This window comes from Hyla sarda, chromosome 6 (assembly GCF_029499605.1).
Source record: "Hyla sarda isolate aHylSar1 chromosome 6, aHylSar1.hap1, whole genome shotgun sequence".
In the NCBI taxonomy this organism is placed as follows: Eukaryota; Metazoa; Chordata; class Amphibia; order Anura; family Hylidae; genus Hyla; species Hyla sarda.
Window position 1 is genome coordinate 249,299,706 of NC_079194.1, and position 24,111 is coordinate 249,323,816.

General features: G+C 42.4%; 1 protein-coding gene across 1 annotated transcript in view; it reads right to left on the minus strand.

Annotated features, from left to right (window-relative positions):
- Positions 1-252: 252 nt before the first annotated feature.
- LOC130277501 (mucin-5AC-like) overlaps positions 253-24,111 on the minus strand; it is a 43,268-nt gene continuing 19,409 nt past the window's right edge. Inside the window, exons 30-50 of the mRNA XM_056528177.1 lie at positions 17,816-23,140; positions 17,457-17,707; positions 16,454-16,628; positions 15,429-15,679; positions 15,002-15,185; positions 14,653-14,857; positions 13,884-14,065; positions 13,467-13,536; positions 12,738-12,838; positions 12,045-12,076; positions 11,252-11,429; positions 11,050-11,154; positions 10,594-10,634; positions 10,367-10,495; positions 10,173-10,271; positions 9,674-9,793; positions 9,481-9,579; positions 8,488-8,607; positions 8,189-8,228; positions 7,585-7,702; positions 253-1,219 (exon numbers count right to left, since the gene is read on the minus strand). Coding sequence (XP_056384152.1) covers positions 967-1,219; positions 7,585-7,702; positions 8,189-8,228; positions 8,488-8,607; positions 9,481-9,579; positions 9,674-9,793; positions 10,173-10,271; positions 10,367-10,495; positions 10,594-10,634; positions 11,050-11,154; positions 11,252-11,429; positions 12,045-12,076; positions 12,738-12,838; positions 13,467-13,536; positions 13,884-14,065; positions 14,653-14,857; positions 15,002-15,185; positions 15,429-15,679; positions 16,454-16,628; positions 17,457-17,707; positions 17,816-23,140 — 8,078 coding nt within the window. The 3' untranslated portion in view covers positions 253-966. The remainder of the gene's footprint in view (positions 1,220-7,584; positions 7,703-8,188; positions 8,229-8,487; positions 8,608-9,480; positions 9,580-9,673; positions 9,794-10,172; positions 10,272-10,366; positions 10,496-10,593; positions 10,635-11,049; positions 11,155-11,251; positions 11,430-12,044; positions 12,077-12,737; positions 12,839-13,466; positions 13,537-13,883; positions 14,066-14,652; positions 14,858-15,001; positions 15,186-15,428; positions 15,680-16,453; positions 16,629-17,456; positions 17,708-17,815; positions 23,141-24,111) is intronic.

Consider the following 24,111-nt stretch of genomic DNA (forward strand, 5'->3'; position numbering starts at 1 on the left):
CTATGTCTTTATAAGGGTAAATTAACACATGGCAGTTTTGTTGAAGATATTTCTGTGGCCGTCCTATTTCTCTGAATGGGGTTTGTAGTAAACCATATGCACCCTCCAGAAACAATTCCTATGATACTTATGAAATAGATTTTGTCACAGAAATGCATGCATTATGGGACCCGAGGGCAATATGCTGCTTGTGAGCTTTTGGTATTTTGATAACACTTAACTATCCTTTTTTCTTTTATAGATCCATATACACTTAAAAGGGATATAAAACAAGCAAACAACTTTTTAAAATGCTTAAAAGATTTTTTTTTTATTGAAATCAGATTTCATACTCTGGAAATATAATAACTCTAGTTCCAACAGAACAGAACAAAGAAAATAGATGCACATCAGAAATCTCCAACCAGACAAATAAATAGGTAAGAGATCTTAGCTTCAGAAAAAAACAAGTACCTAACTAACATCCTTGCATCAAAACATTAAATTAAAAAAAAAGTAACAAAGTCCTTCATATTTCCCTATAGGCTAATTCTGTTGTTTTGTAAACAGGACGACATAGAGCAGCAATGCATTTGCCTTCATATAATGAAATGCTTATATGGACCTGAGGTTGAACCTTCTATTGGTATGTTTTTGAGGGAGTAATCAATATATGGGGGTACCTGCCATTATTGTTTGAGTATCAAGGAGTGAAAACATGATTGACTATACACTATTATTGTGCAAAACGGCAAGGGTTAAACATTTGAAGCGCAAGAAATAGCTTATTCGACAAAAGCCCAGTAATATATAGAAGTCCCATAAAATAAGAGGTTAGAGGCTTCGCTGAGGAGTTATTGGCAGTAAATAAGCAAAGCAAAGTCATGATAGCCCATTGGTAGAGTATGTGTTTCCAGAGTATTGGATGTTTCATAAAACATTTAGTCAGAGTTCATATTAAAGTCCTGATTGGATTGATACTGTTGTTTAGCTGGTTTGCTGAATCTGCTGGTCTTGGTTGGTTTGCTGTTCAGTCTGGACCTCTTGATGTTGCTGGGAGCTGGAAGTCTGGGTATCACTCTGACATTCAGTATGAGTACAGCCACACTGCTCTGTATACATGTAGGTAAAGACAGAGCTGGTTCCATCCAGACATTTCAAGTTGACTTCCCGTTTGCTGGTCTTTACTTCCTGACAACAGCTGCACTCGTGCTCCATCGTGTTTGCCTCAGCAGAGTACCTGTGCAAAGAGGTCACATGTTAATGAATGATAACTAAAGGCTACAATATGACCTTTATCACTCAATAAAGGTTTGATGCATATGAACTAGTTAATGTAGACTGATGATGTCATATGTAGACAATTGGCTTGGATCAACCAGCGAAATGTACCTAACAAAGATATGTCTGCTTGCCACCCATAGTGCCTCACAACTGTATAGATGTAAGGAACAACTTGGCACTCAAATATAAAATGCAAAAGGATTTTAATTTTCACAGTCCATATATAATTGATGTTTCGGTCCTACATGGACCTTCCTCAGAATTAAACAGGACTGGTGCAGGGGAGAGTATAGAAGAACGCAGCCAAGTAGCTGTTACGCCGAGCGCTCCGGGTCCCCGCTCCTCCCCGGAGCGCTCGCTTCACCTCCTCCGCTGCAGCGCCCCGGTCACGTCCTCTGACCCGGGGCGCTGCGATCCTGCTGCTAGCCGGGATGCGATTCGCGATGCGGGTAGCGCCCGCTCGCGATGCGCACCCCGGCTCTCCTACCTGACTCGCTCCCCGTCTGTTCTGTCCCGGCGCGCGCGGCCCCGCTCCCTAGGGCGCGCGCGCGCCGGGTCTCTGCGATTTAAAGGGCCACTGCGCCGCTGATTGGCGCAGTGGTTCCAATTAGAGTTATCACCTGTGCACTCCCTATATTACCTCACTTCCCTTGCACTCCCTTGCCGGATCTTGTTGCCTTAGTGCCAGTGAAAGCGTTCCTTGTGTGTCCCTTGCCAGTGTTTCCAGACCTTCTGCCGTTGCCCCTGACTACGATCCTTGCTGCCTGCCCCGACCTTCTGCTACGTCCGACCTTGCTTCTGCCTACTCCCTTGTACCGCGCCTATCTTCAGCAGCCAGAGAGGTGAGCCGTTGCTAGTGGATACGACCTGGTCACTACCGCCGCAGCAAGACCATCCCGCTTTGCGGCGGGCTCTGGTGAAAACCAGTAGTGGCTTAGAACCGGTCCACTAGCACGGTCCACGCCAATCCCTCTCTGGCACAGAGGGTCCACTACCTGCCAGCCGGCATCGTGACAGTAGATCCGGCCATGGATCCCGCTGAAGTTCCTCTGCCAGTTGTCGCTGACCTCACCACGGTGGTCGCCCAGCAGTCACAACAGATTGCGCAACAAGGCCAACAGCTGTCTCAACTGACCGTTATGCTACAACAGTTGCTACCACAGCTTCAGCAGTCATCTCCTCCGCCAGCTCCTGCACCTCCTCCGCAGCGAGTGGCCGCTCCTGGGATACGCTTATCCTTGCCGGATAAGTTTGATGGGGACTCTAAGTTTTGCCGTGGCTTCCTTTCCCAATGTTCCCTGCATCTGGAGATGATGTCGGACCTGTTTCCCACTGAAAGGTCTAAGGTGGCTTTCGTAGTCAGTCTTCTGTCCGGAAAAGCCCTGTCATGGGCCACACCGCTCTGGGACCGCAATGACCCCGTCACTGCCTCAGTACACTCCTTCTTCTCGGAAATCCGAAGTGTCTTTGAGGAACCTGCCCGAGCCTCTTCTGCTGAGACTGCCCTGTTGAACCTGGTCCAGGGTAATTCTTCCGTTGGCGAGTATGCCGTACAATTCCGTACACTTGCTTCAGAATTGTCCTGGAATAATGAGGCCCTCTGCGCGACCTTCAAAAAAGGCCTATCCAGCAACATTAAAGATGTTCTGGCCGCACGAGAAATTCCTGCTAATCTACATGAACTTATTCACCTAGCCACTCGCATTGACATGCGTTTTTCTGAAAGGCGTCAGGAACTCCGCCAAGATATGGACTCTGTTCGCACGAGGCGTTTCGTCTCCTCGGCTCCTCTCTCCTCTGGTCCCCTGCAATCTGTTCCTGTGCCTCCCGCCGTGGAGGCTATGCAGGTCGACCGGTCTCGCCTGACACCTCAAGAGAGGACACGACGCCGTATGGAGAACCTCTGCCTGTACTGTGCTAGTACCGAACACTTCCTGAGGGATTGTCCTATCCGTCCTCCCCGCCTGGAAAGACGTACGCTGACTCCGCACAAAGGTGAGACAGTCCTTGATGTCTACTCCGCTTCTCCACGTCTTACTGTGCCTGTGCGGATGTCTGCTTCTGCCTTCTCCTTCTCTACAGTGGCCTTCTTGGACTCTGGTTCTGCAGGAAATTTTATTTTGGCCTCTCTCGTCAACAGGTTCAACATCCCAGTGACCAGTCTCGCCAGACCCCTCTACATCAATTGTGTAAATAATGAAAGATTGGACTGTACCATACGTTTCCGCACGGAGCCCCTTCTTATGAGCATCGGATCTCATCATGAGAGGATTGAACTTTTGGTCCTCCCCAATTGCACCTCGGAGATTCTCCTTGGACTTCCCTGGCTTCAACTTCATTCCCCAACCCTGGATTGGTCCACTGGGGAGATCAAGAGTTGGGGGTCCTCTTGTTCCAAGAACTGTCTAAAACCGGTTCCCAGTAACCCTTGCCGTAACTCTGTGGTTCCTCCAGTAACCGGTCTCCCCAAGGCCTATATGGACTTCGCGGATGTTTTCTGCAAAAAACAAGCTGAGACTCTACCTCCTCACAGGCCTTATGATTGCCCTATCGACCTCCTCCCGGGTACTACTCCACCCCGGGGCAGAATTTATCCTCTCTCTGCCCCAGAGACTCTTGCCATGTCCGAATACGTCCAGGAGAATCTAAAAAGGGGCTTTATCCGTAAATCCTCCTCTCCTGCCGGAGCCGGATTTTTCTTTGTCTCCAAAAAAGATGGCTCCCTACGTCCTTGCATTGACTACCGCGGTCTTAATAAAATCACGGTTAAGAACCGCTACCCCTTACCCCTCATCTCTGAACTCTTTGATCGCCTCCAAGGTGCCCACATCTTCACTAAATTGGACTTAAGAGGCGCCTATAACCTCATCCGCATCAGAGAGGGGGACGAGTGGAAAACGGCATTTAACACCAGAGATGGACACTTTGAGTATCTGGTCATGCCCTTTGGACTGTGCAATGCCCCTGCCGTCTTCCAAGACTTTGTCAATGAAATTTTTCGTGATCTATTATACTCCTGTGTTGTGGTATATCTGGACGATATCCTAATTTTTTCTGCCAATCTAGAGGAACACCGCCGGCATGTCCGTATGGTTCTTCAGAGACTTCGTGACAACCAACTCTATGCCAAAATTGAGAAATGTCTGTTTGAATGCCAATCTCTTCCTTTTCTAGGATATTTGGTCTCTGGCCAGGGACTACAGATGGATCCAGACAAACTCTCTGCCGTCTTAAATTGGCCACGCCCCTCCGGACTCCGTGCTATCCAACGCTTTTTGGGGTTCGCCAATTATTACAGGCAATTTATTCCACATTTTTCTACCATTGTGGCTCCTATCGTGGCTTTAACCAAGAAAAATGCTGATCCCAAGTCCTGGCCTCCTCAAGCAGAAGACTCCTTTAAACAACTCAAGTCTGCCTTTTCTTCGGCTCCCGTGCTCTCCAGACCTGACCCTTCCAAACCCTTCCTATTGGAGGTTGATGCCTCCTCAGTAGGAGCTGGAGCTGTTCTTCTACAAAAAAATCCTTCCGGGCATGCTGTCACTTGTGGTTTTTTCTCTAGGACCTTCTCTCCAGCGGAGAGGAACTACTCCATCGGGGATCGAGAACTTCTAGCCATTAAATTAGCACTTGAGGAATGGAGGCATCTGCTGGAGGGATCAAGATTTCCTGTTATTATCTACACCGACCACAAGAACCTCTCCTACCTCCAGTCGGCCCAACGGCTGAATCCTCGCCAGGCCCGGTGGTCTCTGTTCTTTGCCCGATTTAATTTTGAGATTCACTTTCGCCCTGCCGATAAGAACATTAGAGCCGATGCTCTCTCTCGTTCCTCGGATGCCTCAGAAGTTGATCTCCCTCCGCAACACATCATTCCACCTGACTGCCTGATCTCCACTTCTCCTGCCTCCATCAGACAGACTCCTCCAGGAAAGACCTTTGTTTCTCCACGCCAACGCCTCGGAATCCTCAAATGGGGTCACTCCTCCCATCTCGCAGGTCATGCGGGCATCAAGAAATCTGTGCAACTCATCTCCCGCTTCTATTGGTGGCCAACTCTGGAGACGGATGTTGGGGACTTTGTGCGAGCCTGCACTATCTGTGCCCGGGATAAGACTCCTCGCCAGAAGCCCGCTGGTTTTCTTCATCCTCTGCCTGTCCCCGAACAGCCTTGGTCTCTGATTGGTATGGATTTTATTACTGATTTACCCCCTTCCCGTGGCAACACCGTTATTTGGGTGGTCGTTGATCGATTCTCCAAAATGGCACATTTCATTCCTCTTCCTGGTCTTCCTTCTGCGCCTCAGTTGGCTAAACAATTTTTTGTACACATTTTTCGTCTTCACGGGTTGCCTACGCAGATTTTCTCGGATAGAGGGGTCCAATTCGTGTCTAAATTCTGGAGAGCTCTCTGTAAACAACTCAAGATTAAATTAAATTTTTCCTCTGCATATCATCCCCAGTCCAATGGACAAGTAGAAAGAATTAACCAGATCCTGGGTGATTATTTGCGACATTTTGTTTCCTCCCGCCAGGATGACTGGGCAGATCTCCTTCCATGGGCCGAATTCTCGTATAACTTCAGGGTCTCTGAATCTTCCTCCAAATCCCCATTTTTCGTGGTGTACGGCCGTCACCCTCTTCCCCCCCTCCCTACCCCCTTGCCCTCTGGTCTGCCCGCTGTGGATGAAATTTCTCGTGACCTTTCCATTATATGGAGAGAGACCCAAAATTCTCTCTTACAGGCTTCTTCACGCATGAAGAGGTTCGCGGATAAGAAAAGAAGAGCTCCCCCCGTTTTTTCCCCTGGAGACAAGGTATGGCTCTCCGCTAAATATGTCCGCTTCCGTGTCCCTAGCTACAAGTTGGGACCACGCTATCTTGGTCCTTTCAAAATTCTGTGTCAAATTAATCCTGTCTCTTATAAACTTCTTCTTCCTCCTTCTCTTCGTATCCCTAATGCCTTTCACGTCTCTCTTCTCAAACCACTCATCCTCAACCGTTTTTCTCCCAAATCTGTTCCTCCCACTCCTGTTTCCGGCTCCTCGGACGTCTTCTCGGTCAAGGAGATTTTGGCTGCCAAAAAGGTCAGAGGAAAAAATTTTTTTTTAGTAGACTGGGAGGGTTGTGGTCCTGAAGAGAGATCCTGGGAACCTGAGGACAACATCCTTGACAAAAGTCTGCTCCTCAGGTTCTCAGGCTCCAAGAAGAGGGGGAGACCCAAGGGGGGGGGTACTGTTACGCCGAGCGCTCCGGGTCCCCGCTCCTCCCCGGAGCGCTCGCTTCACCTCCTCCGCTGCAGCGCCCCGGTCACGTCCTCTGACCCGGGGCGCTGCGATCCTGCTGCTAGCCGGGATGCGATTCGCGATGCGGGTAGCGCCCGCTCGCGATGCGCACCCCGGCTCTCCTACCTGACTCGCTCCCCGTCTGTTCTGTCCCGGCGCGCGCGGCCCCGCTCCCTAGGGCGCGCGCGCGCCGGGTCTCTGCGATTTAAAGGGCCACTGCGCCGCTGATTGGCGCAGTGGTTCCAATTAGAGTTATCACCTGTGCACTCCCTATATTACCTCACTTCCCTTGCACTCCCTTGCCGGATCTTGTTGCCTTAGTGCCAGTGAAAGCGTTCCTTGTGTGTCCCTTGCCAGTGTTTCCAGACCTTCTGCCGTTGCCCCTGACTACGATCCTTGCTGCCTGCCCCGACCTTCTGCTACGTCCGACCTTGCTTCTGCCTACTCCCTTGTACCGCGCCTATCTTCAGCAGCCAGAGAGGTGAGCCGTTGCTAGTGGATACGACCTGGTCACTACCGCCGCAGCAAGACCATCCCGCTTTGCGGCGGGCTCTGGTGAAAACCAGTAGTGGCTTAGAACCGGTCCACTAGCACGGTCCACGCCAATCCCTCTCTGGCACAGAGGGTCCACTACCTGCCAGCCGGCATCGTGACAGTAGCATGCAAGTGGTGCAATGAGTAGCGTGACCGAAGCCACTTCCGTGGCTTCGGTCACGCTACTCATTGCACCACTTGCTCAGTACTTGGCCGCTTTCTTCTATACTCTCATACGCACCAGTCCTGTTTAATTCTGAGGAAGGTAATGGTAGGACCGAAACGTCAATTATGTATGGACTGTGAAAATTTAAATCCTTTTGCATCTTATATTTGAGTGCCAAATCATTCCTTACGTTTAAGAGGATTGGCATTCCTACTTGGGCACCGACTAAAAGGGAATGCCATATCTTGTGCACATCACAATTGTATAGATAAATATAGAAGTGCCTAAAAAAACAATAGAAGGAAATATATGGATATTTTCATGGTAACTACTTACTTGGATGATGTCATACAGGCTCCTGCACAATAGGACAGCTCCACCACTTGGTCGGACTCGCAAGTGCTGGTCTTGATTCGCTGGGACTGTTTCTGAACACCACATCCTTTCAGAGCATCTTTAATACAAAGGTGAATAAAATTACTTGCTGGAAAGTATTATGTGAATGTGCAGCTTTGAAGGTAATGGTATAACTACTTTATAATTCACTTAACATCAGTGGTTACCATTTTATGTTTAGTTTTTTTTGCAATTTCTGTAATTTTATTAAATGTTGTTAAAATATTTTTGTGTGCATAATAGCAACTATGAAAATGTCAGAACCTTATATTATCTTATACTATATAAAGCTATATTATGCTTATTTAGTGTCCAACATCCAACATATTTGCCAGCTGCTTGGAAGGCAAATAGATCAGATGGTCCATTTAAGCTTATGGGACAACAGATGGATGTCACATGCAAAATAATAAGCTTGTGGCATCCATCATTCCTATTCATTCCCATCTTGTATGGTGTTAGATCACCAGAAATATGTAAACCTAGCCTTAGATACCATTGTACCATTCTAAGAGATAAGTAGGACTGATAAATATATTCTTACTTTCGCAAGTCTCACAGCAGCCATCGGATTTGATAGTACCCTGCAACATACAGATGAGAACAAAAATGTAAGCGGAAATGGTTTCATTGTTGCATTGACCAAAGTTTATCTTTAACATGTTTATATAAGTATATAACAATATATTTTTCTCTTAGGGATGGTATACAGTTCTGGTTTTGTTGAAGGCCCATAGAGTTGTTCTCCATGTAAAGACTGCCTAACGTAGCTTGAATTTGGGTCCATTACAGCAATATATTCTATTATATTCACAGAACACATGACTATGTGAATGTACAAACCTCTAGACAGTTCAAACGATCGAAAGGTGGGCATGTCTTCTTTGTTGTGACAACGTCATAGGTGCTTGAACAGGTATAGGTGGTGCACTTTTCTTCTGGTGGAACAAACTGTTCTTCAGGCTAAAAAGCAATATGAACATAATATGATAAATCTACTGTTGGCCAGAACGTGTGCCCGAAATGATAGTTACTATAATACATATGGTTATTTCTGTGAAGACATCTATTATAAGAAAGTACAATACAGTACATTTGAGGGTTTATGCCATAATGCATTTCTCAGGGCAGATCATGAGCACAGGAGTAAGCAACCTTCAGGTTTGAGGAGCAATACCTATGTGGTTTATTATTTATAAGGCATTACACAGAACACAATTCTTAACAGCAGGAGGAAAGTCATTTATAAGTACAAGCGTTGTGTGCATATTAAAGATGTGGCACGACAGAAGGCTTTATGGCAGCCATTAATTGTTGGTGAGATTATACTTTATTTATATATAATCGGTGTAATTGGTGAGTTTTCTTGGACCCTTGAGAGAAAAAGATTCTAAGGGCCCACTCTCCATGTAGATGTCTACTTTTAATTGCATCATAAGCATTGTTGTATCATTGCCCATACAGGACATATTAATAAGGTCTAGCAGGTATTTGTGAATTATCCCATAAAAATGAAGCTTAGTAAAAAGAGATCGAAAGTCAGTTTCAATTGAAGTTTTCTGCATTAGGTCCAATTATTCATGGTTCTACCCTGGTCGGCCAGTCTATAGCGCTGACTAAGCAGTAGCAACCCCATATTTTCAATCATTGGCAAATGTGTTTCCACTTATGTTACTTTTAGGTGCTTTTACAGTACCTCTTCATAGAATATACTGTATACATTGCTGGCATTGAAGTGTATAATATAAAAAAAAAAATTCCTTCACAGACAATGGAAAAGATGGCAGGTGGCACAAAGAAAGAGTAAGGGTAAAGTAATGCAAGTATTGAATATACCTTCATAATTCTTGTTGTATTGTCACTCAGGTGGACCACACAGGCGTCCTTCACACATGTTCCACAACATTGGTTTGGTTCAATCTTGTATGTATAACCCTGAGAAAAAAAACATAATTTGTTTAATCCATAAAGTATATTGCTCAGTATTGCTCGGTATTTTAGATAAGTTGTTGTATTAAAATGATCGTACAATTTCACATTCTTCAATGGAGCAAGTTCTTCTGACTTCCACATGCACATATTGATCCTCAATGACGTGGCACTCATACGTGACACAAGGCTGATCAGATGGGCTCCATGTTTCATCAGGCTGTAAATGAATATAAAAAAGGATCTATTATGTAGATAGATTTTCATTTTTTTATATTTCTAAATGTATACACAGGATGTAGTATACAAAGTCAATTCTGGTGTATAGCACAGATACATTCTATAAATAGTGACATTTTTGCATTATGGTGATTTAGGGGTCAATAACATTTTTCCTGTAACATAGGTTGAATTTGATGTACTCTTATATACTGATATACTGATATACTCTTTCCTTTTTTCAAGCTATTAACTATGTAACATTAATTAAGTCGTTTGATGAGCAATAGTATCTTTGGTGGTCTACAATGAAGAAGGGGTTAATGGTGACCGCTCACTTTTAGTGGAAATGAAAAAGAATTGGGATTAGAAAAGAGTACCTTCACAATCCTTGTAGAGTTGTCACTTAGCTTAATTGTGCATGCGTTAGGTTTACATGTTCCACAGCATTCCTTTGCAGAAAGTACATATTCAGTTCCCTAAAAGATGCAAAACAGTTAGTAGATGCTATAGCCGCTGAAATATGGTGCCCATTCAGTATCAATTGGGAAGGTATAAGGACGTTTGTACTGACCGCTTCGCATTGTGTATTGCATTTTATGGGTTTACATGAGACTTCGAATAGTGAGGACTCATCATTCCTCTGGTCTGAGCACACACAGTCCGTACATGAGTTATCAATTCGTGGGATTTCAGTTCCAGGCTTTTAGGATAAAAAAGAAAAACAGTAGATTATAGTCCTACTATTTATTATTTATCTCAGACTGTAAAAAAATTAATAAAATTAACTGTTGTGCTTACCTTGTACAGGGCATCATGGAATACACAGACTTCCATTGGTTCTGTTTTCGAAGAATAAAAATACATATTAGAAAAAATTGATAGAAAGGGACCTGTTGTAAAGACTTGTATGGCAAACCTTCCCAGTCACACATCAATATGGTTGCATGTGGTGCATAACTAGGTACATTTGCTATTCTAGAATCTGAAAAACCCGGCTGGCAACCCTTGCAGGGAACAAAATGTTGGCCACATAGGATAGAGCTTACATGGAACTAGTCATTGAAAAAGAAAAACCAGCAAGCCTTTAATGGATTGCGGACAACATTAAAGACTCTATAGTAAGTACGGTAATCAAAATGTTCATTCCAGCAACTGAAGTGAGGAGTTGATTTACTAAAAGGTATCTTAATTTTAAAAGTAGTAGGTATAGAAATCTGTATAACTGTACAATATATCACTCTCTGTAATACTTACTGCAGTCATATGATGGACAACAATCACCGGCTATAAGTGCAGGGACAACTTCAAATCCTATAGGACACTTCTTCTCCCTTTCTTGGCAGAGGGTGTTGTTACAGCCTACATACAGAAAAATGGTTTAGTCCAGATCAATACATTATTCACAATCATTTAAAGGATTCAAGAGTCAGCAAGTAGTTATAGAAATGTTACTTACGACACTCATTTATCAGGCAGCATGGCTGCTGGGGATCTGGAAGCTCCATGGGAATAAATCCTTCTTTGTCGCATGATATTTTAGCTGGTGGAGGACATGTCAGTGGCTGACACTGTACCGTAAGAGAGTTCTTTTCACAAACGCATTGTTTGCAGTTGCTTGTCCAGGTATCTCCAGGCTGTGAACATAAAGCATTGGAATTGTTTTTATAGGATATAAAAATAGAAAATATTACACCTAAGGGGACAGTTCAGACATTTATAATATATCATAATTCATATTAGGGGGTCCAGTTTTTGAGCATGCTACCTATCGGGATTCTGCTATGCTCTATCCATTAAAGTAATTGAGGCTTAAAGCAGTTGAGTAGTTTGGAAAACCCTATATCAAATGCACTGTTGGGAGTTCCTACTCAAAATCCTTCTATTTCTTATGCTGGAGGACCTCCCCTGTTCTGCATTACCCAGTAAGCTCCGTTATATGAATGGCTACTATGTAATGCTTAATTTCTCCCTGTTGTGGTGTTACAGGGAAAGTGAACTACCAGGTTGACAATGGGATACTTTGTGAGCAGCTTATTTTCAGGGAATCCTTTAAACCGGTGGAGAAATCTTTTTAAGGAAAAATCTGACCACACCATCTTGGCTGTTTCTGCAACTCCCCCCAACTTTGGTGGATGCCCTTAGGGCCTGTGTTCTCGTCCCATATGTTTTTAAGCCACCATTGACTGACTTTGTCTGTATTATAACACAACTTTCTTTATTCAGTTTATAATACTACAAATGTCACTCACGCTTTTTGGCATTCCTTCAGGGCCGACGCAAGCTGGAAGGATACAAAAAAATAATGTCAGTTTTTGTCACCTTTTTCAAAAAATGAATACTACAATTAGTTTTAACTTTTAGTTTGCACATAAACTATATAAACTAAAACCTGATTTGCATCTGTGCTTCAAGATGGAGTTTTCTCATGTTACTCTGAACATGACTTTCCAGCTATAACCAGGTATTTTGATGTTTTGGAGCTGTCTTTGGTCACCTGGTCACCCATATTGTATATGCCTGCTCTCTGCCTTCTTCCCACATCTGCATTTGTAACAGCCCAAATACAGCATAGAAGCTAGTAATGTGAACTCCTATGGGGGAATTTATTAAGACCAGAATTTTACATGCCAGTCTTAAAGAAGATGCCTAGTGCTAAGCAATTTATCCCCTCCCCCCAGTGATCTCTCATACGGGACCCTGACTCAGCCCCAGACGATTAAACAAAAATGTTGTGACTTTTCATAGTCTGCACCAAGGGGAACAATGTAAACTCACCCTCTGTTAGAGATTGTTGGAAAGTTTAGCTAAATCATTCCAGTAAATTCCCCAATTACCACCAGTTCCACTGAACTATGCTTTCATTTTTAGATGTGTTAAACATTATTTTTTACACTTAATCTTTTTTTTTTTTAAATACTTAAATTGTACGTTTGGATACATACAACAGCTCTTTACGCAGACATCAGTGTAAGAGTTAAACAGTGTCGTTCCTTCAGGACAGTAGCAGCCTTCAGTATTGCCACTGCTGAGGTCCTTAACTTCTCTGCAATGACATAGAGAATTTACATGTATATGTGTCTCATGGAGTATTGAATGCTAACATTTACATACTTTGGGGATATATTGTCCATTCTGTTTAAAGCCTCTGAACCCTATACTTAGGTCTTCGCATTACACTTGCCAAAATTCTCCCAGTGTAATAGAAAAGGGCCGTGCGAATGATCTTGTAGTCCTTTCCGCATGATAGTTGATCATTGTAACAGGCTAACTAATCGAGCACCAATCTACCAGAATCGGCACTTGTTCAGACCATGCATATGCCAATAAAGGGGATTCCTTATAGTCCTCATGAGGATAATTCAATTTAAACATTGAAGCCGACCTGGCAGTCACCTAACTTCTTCACTTCTTATCACAATTGCCAGAGAAAGTTCTGTCCAGCCATACACTGAGAGGCATGGTTTTGTCTAAAAGAGGGAGGTTCTAAACAGAAGATCGCCCTCTATGAGGTTCTTATGCAGACTATGGAAAGGGGCTATATGAATAAATCCTTCTAAAACCTTAAAAACTCATTCACTGAACGAATTATTTCATTTTACATGTTTTATAGAATATGTGTGAAAAAGAACAAATTATCTAAAGCATTTTTTTTTTTTTATAGGAATTCTTACTTGCTATCGCAGGTCTTAGCATGCATTGGTCCACAGGCGTTGTATACCTTTCCAGCAGGGCAATTGTATGCTACATTTCAGGGGGAAAAAGAGCTTGTTAGATTGAAGTCTTGACAACATACGACTGGTTTTAACATTAAAATACAGAAAAAAATCTGTAAAAATGTAATTCAACCAACTACACTGAGGAGCAGATGTATGTCGGCGCAAAGGAAAACTCAAAATAATCTTTTATTATACAGTTTACAACGGATGCTATCTCATTGTTTGGTTCAGATAACAGCTCCAAAATATGACTTTATCATCCATGATGTAAAAGCACTGCGGAATATGTTGGTGCTAGACAAATAAAAACGTATTATTATCTTTCCTAGTAGTTATAAATAATATTGAATATAGTTCGTAAAAAACACTTACGACATTTTCCTTTAGTCTTGTCTCTCCAGTCCACGCAGATTCCATTGGAAGCACACAATGAGGCATAAATTTCCAAGCTGGAACATTGTACCGAGGAGTCATTGCCGATGCGACAGGCATCATAGACACAACCTTCATGGTAGGACTTTGGAGGAATGACTTTGTGACACTCAGCAAAGACCCTTTGAGAGTAAGCATAAACATATATTAATCACATAATACTATTTGAAGGGGTACTCCGCTGCCCCATGCTTGGAGTGGGCGGTGGAAGTTGTGATGTCACGACTAAGCCCCTTGTGTCATCACACCACGCCCCCTCAATGCAAGTCATTGGGAGAGGGCGTCGCGACCACCACGCCCCCTCTCATAGACTTGCATTGAGGGGGCGTGGTCATGACATCACAACTCCCACCGCTAGCACCCACGATCAGACATCTTGTCCCCTATCCTTTGGATAGGGGGATAAGATGTCTAGGGGCGGAGTACCCCTTTAACTTACAGGATTAGTTTTTATTTATTGTGAATTTTACAGTAATTTATGAACCACTCATGTCCTTTGGTTTTATCTGATATTGTAGCTCAGATTCCTTAACATGAATTGCAATACCAGATGCAACCTGGGAACAATAGTGGCGCTGCTTCTGGGGGGAAAAAAACCTATCTTTTTGCCTCAACTTTATCCAACAAAGTTGAACAAACATAAAAATTGTGTGGCCAGTACAGTATGTATCTTTGAAATGTCTGAAACGATTAAATTCCTCCAACTTACTCGCTTAAGATGACATCACACAGAGTCAGAGAAGATGTTTTGCAAACAGGAGGCTCTGGTGTAGGCTTAGAAGGTGGTGTTGGCCCATTACAGTATGGTTTGTCTGTTACATTAACCTTCCAGTGGTTAGCCATTTGGGAACAATCCTTCACAGTTCTACCATTTGGCATTCTGCAGTCTTCTGTACTGTTGTTTGAGCAGTAACCTGTTTTTGAAGACAGAGAATGATGTCTTTTTTTTCTCATTCCTCTTATATTTTTACCATATATAAACACATTTCTACAGTGAGGTAAAAAAAAAAAAATAACTTCATGTGAAGAAACTTAATGTCCTTGTTATTGTCACCTACCGCACTGTCCTTCGGTGTTGTAACCAAATTTACTGAATGGAAGTTTAACAACAAAGATCAATCCACTGAAAGAGATGAATGCCCCGATTTCTGGGATCTCCACATTCATGTTAATGCCAGCACTGGTTACTGTAATGCCATCCTTGGTGAATCCTGGTGTTACCCAGTCATTGTTGAACCGAATCTGTAGGCAAAGGATTGACATTTTAAAGCAGCTAATAGATACAACAACAGTCACATGCTCAGACTTTTCCCTATTGTCTAGTATTATTAGTTTGATAGACTATGCAAACAATATTGTTCCAAGTATAAAGCCATCGTCAACTCAATCTTGGGAGATGGTGGTTTAAATTGGTGGCATAAGAATATTATAGCATAGATAACTATTATATAGTAAAGGAGGACTTCTAGTTTATAGTGCTCTTACCCTGTTCCTCATTCTTCCTTGAAACAGCATACGTGTCAACACAATTTCAACAGATTTATAATAAATCAGGATAGATTGTGGACAGGACAAACCATCTTCAGCATCGCAGAAGTAGTTATCAACAAGGACACGGAAGTTGTCATATTTGGGAGTAATCTGCTTCACTAAAACATATGTACAATTGTCCAGGAACGTGTAATAGACTCCATCAAAGGTGATGTAATGAGGATCACCCCATCCACTGCACACACCTATTAGAAGTCAAAATGGATCAAATTAAATGTTGGTCATTGAGCACTTTAGTACAATAAAATCTTTAAAAAATCCAAAGCATTCAGTATTTTACTTGAGAGGCTTCAATACTAATCTACATTAGATTGTATTTACATGAGCATTAATAAGGCAGTCATCACATTTCCAGCGATCCAGCTCAATACTAAGCCATATCACCGGCCACAACTGATGCCACAACTGGTTACACTTTCTTGGACATGGTCCAGCTCCCAGTTATCTCTTCAGACCGGATAGGAGAACATTGTAAGATGTATGAATGGGATCAGTTCAATGATTCCCTCTGATGCTTTTCTACTGAACCAGAATTCCAGACATATGTGATGGTGTCAAATTACTTTTTGGAGCTTTCTCTGGACTTTCGAGTAATTTTAAAGGCAACTATCTGTACCATTGAAACACAGAATGTGTCGGCAGATGAGAACCATTTGGCCCATCTAGTCTGCCCAATATTCTGAATACTATCAATAGTCCCGGGCCCTATCTAATATGAAGAATAGCCTTATACCTATCCCATGCAACTCCTTCACTGTATTTTCAGCTACTGCTTCTGCAGGAAGGCTATTCCATGCATTCACTACTCTGTGATCAAAATTACTAGAGCCGTTGATTGACTATGCTAAAGTAAATGGGGACATTGAAAGTGAATCTGGAATAGCTGTCAATGCTTTATTATTCTTGTGTGAAAAGTGCCTTACTACTCACATTGAAAGTAAATGCTTCCTAATACTTACATTCACATTCGTAATATTCACAGCATCCATCTGCAGTTGTCTTCTTCACAGATGGGAATCCATTAGCACAGGTCAGAGGCACTGCTTTAGGGCAACTCACAGGTTCAATGGTAATAACATTATTGCCATGGCATGTGGCCACTGTACAGTTATTAAACTGCCATGTTTCATTAGTCTGGAAAATATTAAATACAATAAAGCCCAATAAATACAGATAATTTGGTCCAACTCAGTTGTGCCCAATAAAGATTCTAAAATTATTTTATGTTTGCAACCTTGCTTCTCAAATGAAAAGCCTAAGATTGGAAACATTGCTTTTTTTTCCACAAACAGCACCACTCTTGTCCATGGGCTGTGTTTGGTATTGCAGCTCATGGGCCAGTCAACTTGAACTAATTTGCAATATCAGGCATTGCTTAGGGAGAAGAGAGGTGCTGTTTCTCTCTTCTGTTTTCCTCTCTAATGCAGTCCATTTAAAGGGGTATTTCACCCCTAGACATCTCATCCCCTATCCAAAGGATAGGGGATAAGATGTCTGATTGTGGGGGTTCAGCTGCTGGGGAGCCCTGAGATCTCAGCTGCGGCACCCCAGACATCCTATGCATGGAGCAAACTTCGCTCCATTCCGTATGACTGGTGAAGCGGGGCGGAGGCTCATGACGTCATGACCATGCCCCACTCATGATGTCATGGTCACGCCCCCTCAATGCAAGTCTATGGGAGGGGGCGTGATGGCCACCACACCCCCTCCCATAGACCTGATTTGAGGGGGAGTGGCCATGACATCACGACCGGGCATGGCTGTGACATCACAAGCCTTTGGCGCTGCACCCAATGCTCTAAACGAAAGCTGAGTGCAGCAGGGAGATTGCAGGGGTCCCCAGCTGCGGGACAACCCCGATCAGACATTCTATGCCCTGTCCAAAGGATAGGGAATAAGATGTCTAGGGCAGATAACCCCTTAAACACTCACAAGTGAAATTGCCGAAACACAATTTGTTACCTGTCTAGGTGGGCACCCTTCTACTTCAGTAGTTGTAACAATTGTAGTTGTTGTGGTGGTGGTAGTTGTTTTTTCGGGTGTGGTTGTTGAGGGAGCTGTTGTAGTTGTTGTAGATTCTGTGGTTGTGGTGGTTGTTGATGGGGTTGTTGTAGTTCTACAAGGTCCAGTGTATCTTTCAGCTTCACAGAAGTCATTACAGACTGCATAGAATGAGCAGCCTGCTGCATCTGTTTTGTTATAGATTATTTCACCTGAAAACAAATTGTAGATTTTAATGAGTTGATAAGTCCAGAAGTTAGTTTTATCTGTAATTATTTATATTTTTAATCAATCAAAGTAACAGAAGATACAACCCTTACCTGGTGAGAAGTATTTGTTATCAACGTGGCAGAAGCATTTTGTAGTCTGTGTAATCTCAGTTGTGGTTGTTGTAGGTTTTGGAGTCTCAGTTGTTGTTGATTCTGTTGTTGTTGTAGTGGTTGTAGTTGTGGTTTCTGTTGTTGTTGGCTCTGTAGTTGTAATAACTGTGGTAGTAGTTGGTGTTTCAGTTGTAGTAGTGGTAGTTGATTCTGTTGTTGTTGGTGTAGTAGTGGTTGAAGTTGTGGTTTGTGATGTAGTTGTTGGCACTGGAGTAGTTGTTATAACTTTGGCTGTAGCTGGTGTTTCTGTTGTTGTAGTAGTGGTTGTAGTAGGAACAGTGGTAGTTGTTGTTTGTGGAGCAGTGGTGCTACAGTGGCTGTAGTCATCACAACATAAGACCTTTACCTGGTAATTATAACATTGTTTCACTTTTCCAGGTTGATCTTTGTTATTACACACCAAACCAACAGTTATATCACACTTAACTATTTGACCGACATTATCGATACTGATATCTGGGAAATCTTCAGCTCTGCATTCAATATTTTGTGGACTCTTACAGACATTTTTGTTTTTAGCAATTATGTTTTCAAGGGTTTCTTTATCTCCTCCATCAATTCCAGAAGTTGGAGCATCAACATCAATCCAGTCTGTCCACTTACACTGTGGTTGGCAGCCTGTTGGTGTGCTTGTAGATGTAGTTGTAACAATTTCTGTTGTAGGTTTGGTTGTTTCTGTTGTTGTGCTTGCAGTGGTTGTAGTTGTAGTTTCTGTTGTTGTTGGTGCTGGAGTAGTAGTTGGTGCTTCAGTTGTTGTTGTAGTGGTTGTTGTAGGTTTTGGAGTTTCAGTTGTAGTTGATTCTGTTGTTGTTGTAGTGGTTGCAGTTGTGGTTTCTGTTGTAGTTGTTGGCACTGGAGTAGTAGTTGGTGCTTCAGTTGTTGTTGTAGTGGTTGTTGTAGGTTTTGGAGTTTCAGTTGTAGTTGATTCTGTTGTTGTTGTAGTGGTTGCAGTTGTGGTTTCTGTTGTAGTTTTTGGCACTGGAGTAGTAGTTGGTGCTTCAGTTGTTGTTGTAGTGGTTGTTGTAGGTTTTGGAGTTTCAGTTGTAGTTGATTCTGTTGTTGTTGTAGTGGTTGCAGTTGTGGTTTCTGTTGTAGTTGTTGGCACTGGAGTAGTAGTTGGTGCTTCAGTTGTTGTTGTAGTGGTTGTTGTAGGTTTTGGAGTTTCAGTTGTAGTTGATTCTGTTGTTGTTGTAGTGGTTGCAGTTGTGGTTTCTGTTGTAGTTGTTGGCACTGGAGTAGTAGTTGGTGCTTCAGTTGTTGTTGTAGTGGTTGTTGTAGGTTTTGAAGTTTCAGTTGTAGTTGATTCTGTTGTTGTTGTAGTGGTTGCAGTTGTGGTTTCTGTTGTAGTTGTTGGTACTGGAGTAGTCGGTGTTTCTGTTGTTGTAGTAGTGGTTGTAGTAGGAACAGTGGTCGTTGTTGTTTGTGGAGCAGTGGTGCTACAGTGGCTGTAGTCATCACAACATAAGACCTTTACCTGGTAATTATAACATTGTTTTACTTTTCCAGGTTGATCTTTGTTATTACACACTAAACCAACAGTTATATCACACTTAACTATTTGACCGACATTATCAATACTGATATCTGGGAAATCTTCAGCTCTGCAATCAATATTTTGTGGACTCTTACAGACATTTTTGTTTTTAGCAATTATGTTTTCAAGGGTTTCTTTATCTCCTCCATCAATTCCAGAAGTAGGAGTATCAACATCAATCCAGTCTGTCCACTTGCACTGTGGTTGGCAGCCTGTTGGTGTGCTTGTAGATGTAGTTGTAACAATTTCTGTTGTAGGTTTGGTTGTTTCTGTTGTTGTGCTTGCAGTGGTTGTAGTTGTAGTTTCTGTTGTTGTAGGTGCTGGAGTAGAAGTTGGTGCTTCAGTTGTTGCTGTTGTAGTGGTTGTTGTTGTAGGTTTTGGAGTTTCAGTTGTGGTTGATTCTGTTGTTGTAGTGGTTGTTGTAGGTTTTGGAGTTTCAGTTGTAGTTGATTCTGTTGTTGTTGTTGTAGTGGTTGCAGTTGTGGTTTCTGTTGTAGTTGTTGGCACTGGAGTAGTAGTTGGTGCTTCAGTTGTTGTAGTGGTTGTTGTAGGTTTTGGAGTTTCAGTTGTAGTTGATTCTGTTGTTGTAGTGATTGCAGTTGTAGTTTCTGTTGTAGTTGTTGGCACTGGAGTAGTCGGTGTTTCTGTTGTTGTAGTAGTGGTTGTAGTAGGAACAGTCGTAGTTGTTGTTTGTGGAGCAGTGGTGCTACAGTGGCTGTAGTCATCACAACATAAGACCTTTACCTGGTAATTATAACATTGTTTCACTTTTCCAGGTTGATCTTTGTTATTACACACCAAACCAACAGTTATATCACACTTAACTATTTGACCGACATTATCGATACTGATATCTGGGAAATCTTCAGCTCTGCATTCAATATTTTGTGGACTCTTACAGACATTTTTGTTTTTAGCAATTATGTTTTCAAGGGTTTCTTTATCTCCTCCATCAATTCCAGAAGTAGGAGTATCAACATCAATCCAGTCTGTCCACTTGCACTGTGGTTGGCAGCCTGTTGGTGTGCTTGTAGATGTAGTTGTAACAATTTCTGTTGTAGGTTTGGTTGTTTCTGTTGTTGTGCTTGCAGTGGTTGTAATTGTAGTTTCTGTTGTTGTAGGTGCTGGAGTAGTAGTTGGTGCTTCAGTTGTTACTGTTGTAGTGGTTGTTGTTGTAGGTTTTGGAGTTTCAGTTGTGGTTGATTCTGTTGTTGTTGTGGTTGTTGTAGGTTTTGGAGTTTCAGTTGTAGTTGATTCTGTTGTTGTTGTAGTAGTGGTTGCAGTTGTCGTTTCTGTTGTCGTTGTTGGCACTGGAGTACTTGGTGCTTCAGTTGTTGTTGTAGTAGTAGTGGTTGTAGTAGGTATTGGAGTTTCAGTTGTTGTTAATTCTGTTGTTGTAGTGGTGGTTGCAGTTGTGGTTTCTGCTGTAGTTGTAGGTGCTGGAGTAGTTGGTTTTTCAGTTGTTGAAGTAGTGGTTGTAGTAGGAACAGTGGTAGTGGTTGTTTGTGCAGGAGTGGTGCTGCAATGGCTGAAGTCATCACAACATAAGACTTTTATCTGGTAATTATAACATAACTGTTGATTTTCTTGATCTTTGTTGTTGCACACTAACCCTACAGTGATGTCACATTGAACCTTCTGCCCAATACTGCCAATGCTGATGCCAGGGTAATCTTCAGCTCTACATTCTATATTTTGTGGATTTCTACAGATATGGTGACCTTTAGACAGTATGTTTTCAAAAGTTTCTTTATCACCTCCATCAATGCCAGGTGTAGGAAGGTCAACATCAATCCAGCCTGTCCACTTACATTGTGGTTGACAACCTGGAGTAGTTGTGTCAATCTCTTGTTTAGATGAAGTTGGTTTTGTTGTAGTAAATGTTCTAGTTATTATTCTTGGACTTGTGGTTGTGTCAGGTGTTTCAGTTGTGCTAGTTGTAGTTGTTTCGGGTGTAGTGGTTGTCTCAGGGGTTGTTGTAACTGTAGTTGAGGTAGGCGTGCTTTCAGTAGTAGTTGTGGTTGTTGTTGAAGGTGTAGTTTCTGGGGTTGTGGTTGTCTCAGGCGTTTCGGTTGTAGTTGTTGTAGTGGTAGTTGTTTCTGGGGTTGTGGATGTCCTTGGAGTTGTTGTAGAAATTGTAGTTGAAGTTGTAGTTTCAGGAGTAGTTGTACTAGTGGTTGTTATTAAAGATGTAGTTGTCTCTGATGTTGTGGTAGTTTCAGTTGTTGTTGAAACTGGAGTTGGAGTGGTGGTCTCAGTAGTAGTTGCACTAGTTGTTGTCTCTGTAGTTGTTTCAGGTGTTGTTGTCTCAGATGTTGTTGGTAGTGTAGTTGAAGGGGTTGTGGTCTCAGGTGTAGTTGTGGTAGTAGTTGTCTCTGGTGTTGTGCTTGTTTCAGTTGTTGTTGAAACTGGAGTTGGAGTGGTGGTCTCAGTAGTAGTTGTGCTAGTTGTTGTCTCTGTAGTTGTTTCAGGTGTTGTTGTTATTGTAGTTGAAGGGGTTGTGGTCTCAGGTGTAGTTGTGGTAGTAGTTGTTGTAGTAGATATAGTTGTCTCTGGTGTTGTGGTTGGTTTAGTTGTTGTTGAAACTGGAGTTGGAGTGGTGGTCTCAGTAGTAGTTGTGCTAGTTGTTGTCTCTGTAGTTTTTTCAGGTGTTGTTGTCTCAGGTGTTGTTGTTATTGTAGTTGAAGAGGTTGTGGTCTCAGGTGTAGTTGTGGTAGTAGATATAGTTGTCTCTGGTGTTTTGGTTGTTTCAGTTGTTGTTGAAACTGTAGTTGAAGCGGTTGTGGTTTCAGGAGTAGTGCTAGCAATTGTTGTTGTGGTGCTAGAAGTGGTTGTTGGAGTTGTGGTTGTCTCTGGTGTTGTAGCAGTAGTTGTAGTTGATAATGTAATAGTTGATCCTGGTGTTGTTGACTGTTCACAGTGACTGTAGTCATCACAACAGAGAACTTTTATTTGGTAGTTAAGGCACACCCTAAAATCTCCTTCCTGATCTTCATTTTTGCAAACAAGACCAATAGTAAGGTTGCACTGGACTACTTGCCCAATTCGTCCAATTGGTTCTTCGGGGAATTTCTCTGCTCTGCATTGTATACCATCAGGCTTTTTGCAAATTTTGTTCCCTGCTGCTATGATGTTGTCATATGTCTCAAAATCTCCTTCATCTTTGCCAACTCCTGGCATATGGACATCAATCCAATTTGTCCATGTACATTTGGGTTGGCATACTGTTGGAGTTGGAGTGTTAGATATAGTTGTACTAGCAGGAGTAGTTGGAGATGAAGTTGTTGTCACTGTAGTTGTAGCTGGTGTTGTTGTAGAATGTGTTATCTCTTTTGTGGTTGTTTGATGTGTTGTTGTTGGTGTTTCCTTTGTAGTTGTAGGTACTGGACTTGGAGTTGGAGTGTCGCACTTTTCAAAGCTACAACACTCAACTCTGATTTCGTAATTGTAGCAGATGGGTGGAAGCTGCTGATTGTTCTGGCAAATGAGCCCAAATGAAGCATTGCACTGTACAACTTGCTCAAGCTCTTCTAGCGGTGTGTTAGGGAACCTCTCAGCTCTGCATTCAATATTTTGGGGATGATTACATATGGAATATCCTTTAGATTTTATATTATCAAAGGTGTCAAAATCTCCATTTTGCATTCCTGGTTCAGGGTAACTGACATCAAACCACTGTGACCAATGGCAGACCTCTTTAACACAAATTGTAGTCAAAGGTGGTGTTGTCTCTGTGAAAAAAATGTATAAATTGAATGAAAAAAGAAAATATGCGTAAACAAGTTTAACAAATGTAGCAGTGTGTAGTTTAAATAATACATAGATACGCAACATGGTCCTTAATCATTAAAGGAGTACTCCGGTGGGAAAAAAAAAAAATCATATTAACTGGCTCCAGTAAGTTAAACAGATTTGTAAATTACTTCTCTTAAAAAAAATCTTAATCCTTCCAGTACTTAGCTGCTGTATTCTCCAGAGGAAGTTGAGTTGTTCTTTTCTGTCTGACCACAGTGCTCTCTGCTGACACCTCTGTCCATGTCAGGAACTGTCCAGAGTAGGAGCAAATTCCTATAGCAAACCTCTCCTGCTCCAGACAGTTCCTGACATGGACAGAGGTGTCAGCAAAAAGCACTGTGGTCAAACAGAAAAGAACAACTCAACTTCTTTTGTAGTATTCAATAGCTGATAAATACTGGAAATATTAAGATTTTTCAATAGAAGTAATTTACAAATCTGCTTAATTTACTGGCACCAGTTGATTTGAAAAAAAAAAAAAAAGAGTACCCCTTTAATATTGCCTTATTAAAATCCGTCTTTGTTGCCAAGAAAGCCAAGTTAAATATTACTTTTTTTTCCAACCCGGCTCTTGGAAAAAAATGGGACATTCAAGTTGTATGCTTGAAGACAAAAAAAGGTGTATTGTCATTTCAGAAAGTTACCCTGTGGATAGGGGATACCTTGCAGATTGGTGGGGTCCGACCACTGTTGACCCCCTTCTGAGAACAAGAAGACAGGAAGGTTTTTCTTTCATTCTCTATGAGGCATACAAACCTTGCTGTGTGCAGAAGCCCCATTGGAAATGCAAAGAGCACAGGTTGACAAGCACATGGCAGCTCCATTTATTTAGTGGATGTTTGTGCACTGCTCTCAGAATCAGCAAAGGTTTAAAGGGGTACTTTGCTGCCCCAGCACTCGGAACATT